General features: G+C 43.9%; 1 protein-coding gene across 1 annotated transcript in view; it reads right to left on the reverse strand.

Moving 5' to 3' along the window:
* The window catches only part of LOC104293381 (chromosome unknown open reading frame, human C14orf80), an 86,102-nt gene that overhangs the window by 15,121 nt on the left and 62,300 nt on the right, over window positions 1–8,681 (reverse strand). Inside the window, exon 7 of the mRNA XM_009892887.1 lies at window positions 8,440–8,652. Within this exon, the coding sequence (XP_009891189.1) occupies window positions 8,440–8,652 (213 nt within the window). The remainder of the gene's footprint in view (window positions 1–8,439; window positions 8,653–8,681) is intronic.

Below are 8,681 nucleotides of genomic sequence, written 5' to 3' on the forward strand. Positions count from 1 at the left end.
GTACCCGCAGCTCCTCATTCCCCTCTCCAGTTCATTACAAGGCTTACAGAAAAACTTGGGAAGTGCACTTGTTTGAGCAGATAAAATTCAACTCAATCTCAGTAAGACAAAAAAAAACCCAGCCAAAACCAGAAGGATGTAGGACTGTGTTTCAGTATCAGCCTTTGAAGCTGCTTCCCTACTTCAAATAGTGAAGCCTTAAATCAAAGTGCATCAAAAACCATTCAGTCTTCTATAAATGTAAGATCCTTGGGAAAAAAAATCTCCTTTTATTAGGCTCTACAACGTCTCCAGCAGTGTGCTGTGATGGGCTGGAGGTGGCAAGTTTGAGTGAATCACAGGACTCTTGGGATGGAGCAAAAGCCTCTCTGTATTTCAGCCTGCACTGTCCCCGTTTGATGGAGTGTCCCACGTCATTCCTGGCAACACAACCTCCCCTCTCCCCAGCAAGAGAAAACAAAACATCCCTCTCCTATACAGCCTCTCCCCAGTACATTATGAATCCAAAGGGCATCTCTTCCAAAATGGGCAGCCCTGCATTCTCTCACCCCTATCAAGGCTGTGGGTGCAACAGTTTTGTGAGTTTGGGGGTTACTGAATGGAAGATGAGGTGACCAATCAGGAGAAAAATACAGAAACAAAGACAAAATGCAGGTTTCAGCATGCTCTTCCACTGTCATGAAGGAAATCTGATATGGACCAGGGATTACAACCTCTTAAATCTCCACTCTTGGTACTCAGGCACAATGTGAGCCAAGCATGAGAGTACAGCCACCAGTATTTCTGGAGAGGACTCTAATCTGGAGGGAGCATGTTCAAGCTCAGATTAACGGCTCTAAGTCTGTCTGGGCCATGCTTCAGAGGTGTAAGCGTGAGCAAGCTCCATCCCGTCATATCGCCATCTCAAAGGAGTCTGGCTTGCTTTAAAATGCTAGTGAACACAGAGGATCCCAAGATAAAATATCCCAAGTTTCAACAAAAGCTCAGTATGGTGGGAGCGTTTATGTGATTAAAACCGAAACAATCATCATTTGGAGTCAAAATATTCTGCATTCCAGCTTGTGGATGCCAAATGTTTAAAACAGCCTGAAATAAAATCCCCCCTCAAATAGAGGAGTAGATAACATGAAATATTCAGAAACAAAAAAGCAACCAAACAAGTTCTCTTCTAGAATTAGCAGTTTTCATCTTTCACAGTTGAGTTTGTTTCCAAGAGGAGAAACATTTTTAAAGCTTAACCATTTCACTCAACTTTTTCATCATTTACAAATCCCCAAAATGTCACCAAAGAAGCAATGACTATTTGCCCAGTACTGCATGGAAAAGGACAAAGCTAACAGTAAGAAAGTCCCATATTCAGATCACACCTCTGCCGTATGCCTCTTCTCCTCCAAGACACTGAACACATTGCTGCCTAGAGATGGATATCAGTTAAAATGTCATATTAATCAGGGTTTCACAAATCACCCAAATCCCATGGCGACATTCAGATGTCTTCTAGCCAACATCCCTGAAAGAGGAAATGTTTTCAGGGTCATTCTGAGCACAAAACCAAAGAAAGAGCTGGGGGCAGGCAGAAACAAACAAAATAAAGTAAGGAAACAAACAAAAGGACAAACAAAAGAAAATAAGGAAAATAAGTTCTTAAATTTTGAAAGATTTAAGATTGATAGTTTTAACTACCAGAATCACAGTGCACAAAGGTTCAAACTTGCAACAAATAGACACATTGCCCCTGAAATCACAATTTGAATAATAAGCAGTTGTGTTTAGTGGTACAAACCAGGCATTGTGGTGTAAGGATGACTTTTACCAGACACGAAATACTTCTACATAGTTTTAAATAAATAAATAAATCACAGATTTTTTCATAAGTGAAACAGACTTCAACAGGTTTTCAAGCCCAATCCACAGTCTTGGAGCAGGTCCAACCCCTCTTCAGCCACCTCTGACTGGTATTTGCATAACCTGGTTTGTGCAGGATCCAAGCATAGAGACTTCAGAGCTCACCAGGCAACCTAATCCAATGTTTCTCTGCCCTGGGCATTAGGAATTTTTTTCCCTAGTACCCAATTAGAATCTCTGTGTTACAATTTATATCCGTTCTTGTCCCATTCACTGAGGACACGGGAAATAAACATAAAAATCTTTCCTCCACAGAAAACTTGTCATATTCAAAGACTCCTATTCCTCACCTTAGTCTTTCAATTTTCAACATAAAGACCTTACATTCCAGATTTATGATGATTTTCATTTTTCTATTCTGGCTCTCCCCAATTTCTCTCCCAAAACGTGATACTCAAAACTGCATGTAAAGAAAAAACAACTGTACCTTGTTGTATCAAAGCTCCATCTAACCCAACACTGTCTCCAACAGATGTCAATAGCAAACAGCTAGCAAATAAATTTAGGAAAAGGCAAATATATATATATATAAAATATATATATATATAAAACACAACACCTCACTGGAAGATACAACTTCCTAAACTCCAGTAGTTTGAAGCTCAAGGACTTTCCTGAACAGAGAATGTTTTTCATATTTCTTGCTTAACAATTACTTTTTTCTTCATTAATTTTTCGAGTAATTCCCGTTAGGTTCACCCATCATGAGAGCCAAGGAACATCAGAAGAACGGTAAAAAATGTTTCCTCCTGCTCCAGTGCAATACCCCTTTTCATTCTCGCCTTTTCTAGCGCAAGGAGCCCTAGCCTAGTTACATTTCGACACCATTTCCCACAGCATTCTCCTGGAGAAACTGGCTGCTCATGGCTTGGATGGGCATATGCTTCACTAGGTAAAAAACTGGCTGGATGGCCGGGCCCAAAGAGTGGTGGTGAATGGAGTCAAATCCACTCACAAGTGGTGTTCCCCAGGGCACAGTATTGGGGTCAGTTCTGTTTGATATCTTTATCAATGACCTGGACAAGGCGATCCTCAGTAACTTTGCAGATGACATCGAGTTGGACGGGAGTGTTGATCTGCTTGAGGGTAGGATGGCTCTGCAGAGGGATCTGGACAGGCTGGACCGATGGGCCAAGGCCAACTGTATGGGCACAACAAGGGCAAGTGTTGGGTTCTGCACTTGGGTCACAACAACCCCATGGAGCACTACACGCTTGGGGAAGAGTGGCTGGAAAGCTGCCTGGCAGAAAAGGACCTGGGGGTGTTGGTCAACAGCTGGCTGAACATAAGCCAGTAGTATGTCCAGGAGGCCAAGGCAGCCAACAGCATCCTGGCCTGTATCAGGAACAGTGTGGACAGCAGGACTAGGGAAGTGATCGTCACCCTGTACTTGGCACTGGTGAGGCCACACCTCAAATACTGTGTTCAGGTTTGGGCCACTCACTACAAGAAAGACATGGAGATTCAGGAGTGCGTCCAGAGAAGGGCAACGAAGCTGGTGAGGGGTCTAGGGAGGAGCGGTCTTATGACTGAGGGACCTGGGGCAGTTTAGCCTGGAGAAAAGGAGGCTGGGGGGAGACCTTATCGCTCGCTACAACTACCTGAAAGGAGGTTGTAGCAAGGTGGGGGTCGGTCTCTTCTCCCAGGTAACAAGCGATAGGACAAGAGGAAACGGCCTCAATTATGCCAGGGGAGGTTTAGACTGGATATAAGAAATATTTTTCACTGAAAGCGTTATCAAACATTGGAACAGGCTGCCCAGGGAAGTGGTGGAATCGCCATCCCTGGAGGTATTTAAAAGATGGGTGGACATGGTGCTTAGGGACATGGTTTAGTGGTGGGTTCCGGCAGTGTGAGGTTGATGGTTGGACTCAATAACGTAAAGCTCTTTTCCAACCTATGATTCTGTCATTCTAAATTTCCCGTGCAGAGAAACACTTTCACAATTTGGGTCATCATCACTTCCCCTCCCTGTGCTTTTCAGCTCAACCACTTTTTTTTTTTCTTTTTTTTTTTTTTTTGTTTTTTGAGTTAGGACTAGGACCAGAACCGCACACAGCATTCCAGGAATATTTTAAGTTTTGCTTTCTTCTGCTTTCCTAACAAATCTTAGGATTCGGTTTGCTATTTTTGACCACTGGCATTGCCACAGAACTACCATTATAATCCTAGGAGCTCATTCATGTAACAGAAAAAACACATGTAGTATTATGATTCTCCCTTCGGATGCATTTTGTTAGATTTATCTCCATCCAATTTTATCTGACATTTTCCCACTTCACTACTCAGTACAAGGGCCCTCAACAATCCTTCACATGTGCTCCCAGGGATTTGGTCTCATCTGAAGCTGGGCACCTCGCTATCCGCCTCCTTTCCCAGAGCAGTGATACACACGCTGAGCAGCACGGCCCCGTGCGGCTCCACTGGTGACCGCCTCCGCAAACCCATCACAGCCGCCTCCTCTGCTTCCTGCTCGGCTGTTTGCTCAAGGGTAAGAGGAAAGACACTCACGTGGGCAGTTCATTTTTGTTGAGAATCTTTGCAGGGACTTTATCAAATGCCATTTGTAAATGCAATTAAGCGATGTCAATCCAACTCCCTTGCCCACACCCTCACTGGTCCCTTTAAAGAGCTCCAGCAGATTTTAGATTCATGATTCCTCTCTGAGAAAACTGTGCTGTCTTTTCCCCAGTACATCACGTTTCATCGTGTGCCCTTAATTCTTTTCTTCGGAACAATTTCTATTCAGTTGCCTGGCACAGACATCAGGCCTGCTGGTAACAACAGACATAATTACTCTGGATTATCACGTTATCCGTGAAGTACAAGGTAGTGGGCACAAGAGCTATAATAAACTGCACTGTCCCTCAGCTGGGCACGCTTGTGAGAGCCAAGATAATTTCCAGATGTCTCAGTATCGCAAGATACAAAGTTAGAGATAATGACCACTTTAGCTACCTCTATATCTTCTCTTTGTTTGACTAAAAAAAAATAATAAAGAAGGAAAGATTTGATAAGCTTATTTCTCCAGGGAAAAGACTGAAGGGGGCAGAAACATACAATTGATAGCAGAGCCTGCATTCAGCAAGCATCCTGACTGTGGGGAAAAAAGACAGGCTACAGGCAGAAAGCATCACATAAGCAGCAATACTATTCAGAGGAGGAGTTGATATAAAGAGGATTTATGGAGAGTGATCTGACCCCCAGCATTTTAAAAAATGCTGTCATGTAGCACTGCAAAACAATTCTGTTCCAGGGCATGTAGAAGAGGAGGCACTTGTGATAAACCGTCCTTTTAACAACACACTAAGATGCACTCCATTTGTTTCCCACACTCATAAACTCATATGACATTCACTGAATCTCAAAAACACTGGGACTTGACCAGTCGCCATTCAAATCCAATTTGGATATTTCAAAGTACAATGAAGAATTCATCGGCTAATCTTTTTGGACTTCATTTCCAAATTTAAGCATAACAAATTTTCGGCGTGGTTATTATATAATATCTAAATTTAAAAAAAAAATAGGAAAAAAAGGAGTTTATGAGCTTTGGACGAAGGGCAGGCAACTCAGGGGGACTACAAAGATGTCATGAGGTTATGCAGGGAGAAAATTACAAGGGCCAAAGCCCAACTAGAACTTAATCTGGCTACTGCTGTAAAAGACAATAAAAAACATTTCTATAAACATTTCTCTTCAAGAAAGGAGGACCAAGGAGAATCTCCATCCTTTACTGGATGCAGGGGGGAAACACAATGAAAAAGAATGAGGAAAAGGCCAAGGTACTTAGTGCCGCCTCTGCCTGTCTTTAATAGTAAGACCAGTTGCTCTCTGTGTACTCAGCCTCCTGAGCTGGAAGACAGGGGTGGGGAGCAGAATGAAGCTCCCATAATCTACAGGGAAGCTGTTAGCAACCTGCTACACCACTTAGACACACACGAGTCTATGGGGCCAGATGGGATCCACCCAAAGGTACTGAGGGAGCTGGCGGATGCGCTCACCAAGCCACTTTCTGTCATTTATCAGCACTCCTGGCTAACCAGGGAGATCCCAGTTGACTAGAAGTTAGCAAATGTGATGCCCATCTACAAGAAGGGCCACAAGGAGGATCCGGGGAACTACAGGACTGTCAGTCTGAGCTCGATGCCAGGGAAGGTTATGAAGCAGATCATCTTGAGTGCCATTACGTGGCACATGCAGGACAACCAGGTGATCAGGTGCAGTCAGCACGGGCTCATGAAAGGCAGGTCCTGCTTGACTAACCTGATCTCCTTCCATGACAAGGTGACCCACTGAAATGGATAAGGGAAAGGCTGTGGATGTTGTCTACCTAGACTTTCGTAAAGCCTTTGACACTATTTCCCACAGCATTCTCCTGGAGTGGCTTGGATAGGCATACTCTTTGCTGTGTAACAAAAATGGCTGGATGGCCAGGCCCAAAGAGTTGTGGTGAATGAAGTCAAATCCAGTTGGCGGCCAGTCACAAGTGGTTTTCCCCAGGGCTCAGTATTGGGGCCAGTTCTGTTCAATATCTTTACCAATGACCTGCACAAGGGGATCAAGTGCACTCTCAGTAACTTTGCAGACAACACCGAGTTGGGCAGGAGAGTTGATCTGCTTGAGGGTAGGATGGCTCTACAGAGGGATCTGGATAGGCTGGGTCAATGAGCCAAGTTGTGCCACGGGAGGTTTAGATTGGATATCAGGAAAGGCTTCTTCACCGAAAGAGTTATCAAGCATTGGAACAGGCTGCCCAGGGAAGTGGTTGAGTCACCATCCCTGGAGGTATTTAAAGGACATGTAGATGCGGTGATTAGGGACATGGGTTTAGTGGTGGACTTGGCACTGTTGGGTTAACGGTTGGATTTGATGATCTTGAAGGTCTTTTCCAACCTAAATGATTATATGATTCTATAATATTTAACAGCATATATATTGTTATATTTAAGAGGAGTCAGAGCGCATCTTGCTTTGGAAATCATGCATTAGAAATTTTATTTTTAGAATTCAAGGTTTTAGTCGTCCTGCAACAGACATATCTATTTTGCCATAAAATCAACCAAATCTGATGACGCTAGTGGCCTGCCTACTCCAGTACCCCATCACTGACAGTGATCGACAGCAAGTGCCTAGAGAAGACTATAAGACAAATGTAAATATAAGGAGATACTTCCTCAGCATATTCCTCCAGCCTACAACAATTTGTACTCCTGCAACTTCCTAAGCTTGTAATTCATATCTGTATATTTAATAGTCTTTGATGGATTTCTTCCAAGAATGTGTTCAACAGATTTTGAATCCACGTACACTGCTTATATCCACAGTGCCCTGTGGGAAGAAGCTCCATACTCTGTGTGAAGCAGCAGCTATACCCAACTGATCTTAACTAGTTCCTTATTCTTATAGTGGAAGAGAGAGTGAGCAGCTCTCCGCACACTTTTTCCATGCCAGACCCCTTTGAACTCTTGGGCAAATACCCCTTGATCTGACAACCTGCCACTTTTAATTTTGTCAGCTGATCTATAATCCTGTCTACCAATACTTCAGTCTAAAAAAAAAAAACCACCCCAAACACACACAAAAAACAAAACACACAAAAAACCTCAAGCAACAAACCCCCTCTCCTGAGTTAACACACACACAGAATAGTGATACAGCATTTTTGTTACTGCTCTATGTGCCCCTAATTTTTCTTTCACTTTTTCTCCATCCACATATTTCACAGATTCTCTGGTATCCTTCTTTCCTCTTGATGCCTGGAAAAAATTACTAGTTTTTATGCCTGCATCTTCATCATATCTTACCTTTGTGCCAGCGTGTTAATATTCAGATTCACCTTTACATCTACATTACCAGCTCCTTTACTTATGCCTCACCACCCCCTCCGGGTGCTTCCCAGTGTCTCCCCACCCCTATGTCAGCGAATACCATGTACACTTCCTTCATATCACCTGCTTTCCTCCACAGCCAGCCACCCTCCCACAGCCAGTCTGTTCCTCCACCTAATCTTGCGCTTAGTCCCTTCTCTCACTTCACAGGTTTCAAATCCTTCTTATTCCTTCCCCCATCAGACATTTCAAAGACTACTAACTCAGTGAAAGATGACAAGCTCTGGCCTCTCCCACCTTCCTTTCCCTGCAAATACCTATCTTTATTTTTCACACTGTAACCATTACTGATGCGTTCAACCTGCTGCCTCTATCCCCTCCAGGGGCTGCCATGATTGCCTCCTCTTCTCTTCTCTCCTCTGCAACCCCTAGCCTTTGATGCCTTCCCTTCCCAAAAAAAACTACTTATTTTGTTTCAGCACGCCGCCTCTCTGGGACAGATGCCTACTTTGTGTTTGAAAGAGCACCTGGCACGCTGTGGGCATAAACAGACAAGTAACTGTAGATCTGACATCGCGATTGCAGCAAGGCCGACACAGAGCAGCAACAGGGAGGCTGCCCTAGGACAGGGTGTAGCGAGAGAGCTGAAAAATACAGGATCTTAAAAGTCGCTGATGATCAAGAACGCCACCCAAAGGCTTACCTTCTCACACCACGCAGCCCTTCGGTGTGTTACAAGCTTATGCAGTTGGTCACGAAGAGTCATTACATCTCTGGATAATCTGTCTATTTGCCCAGTCAGACTGTCAGCCCAGGGGCAACACGAGGTCACCGTTGGTGGCCCGCTTTTCTCTGCATGAGTGTCCTGGGACTTGCACATATTTCCCTCTTCAGCCATATTGTCTAACACAGTTTCCTAAAGGAAAAACAGAAAAAGGTTGCTTT

Source organism: Charadrius vociferus, unplaced genomic scaffold, assembly GCF_000708025.1.
Source record: "Charadrius vociferus isolate BGI_N301 unplaced genomic scaffold, ASM70802v2 scaffold39, whole genome shotgun sequence".
In the NCBI taxonomy this organism is placed as follows: domain Eukaryota; kingdom Metazoa; phylum Chordata; class Aves; order Charadriiformes; family Charadriidae; genus Charadrius; species Charadrius vociferus.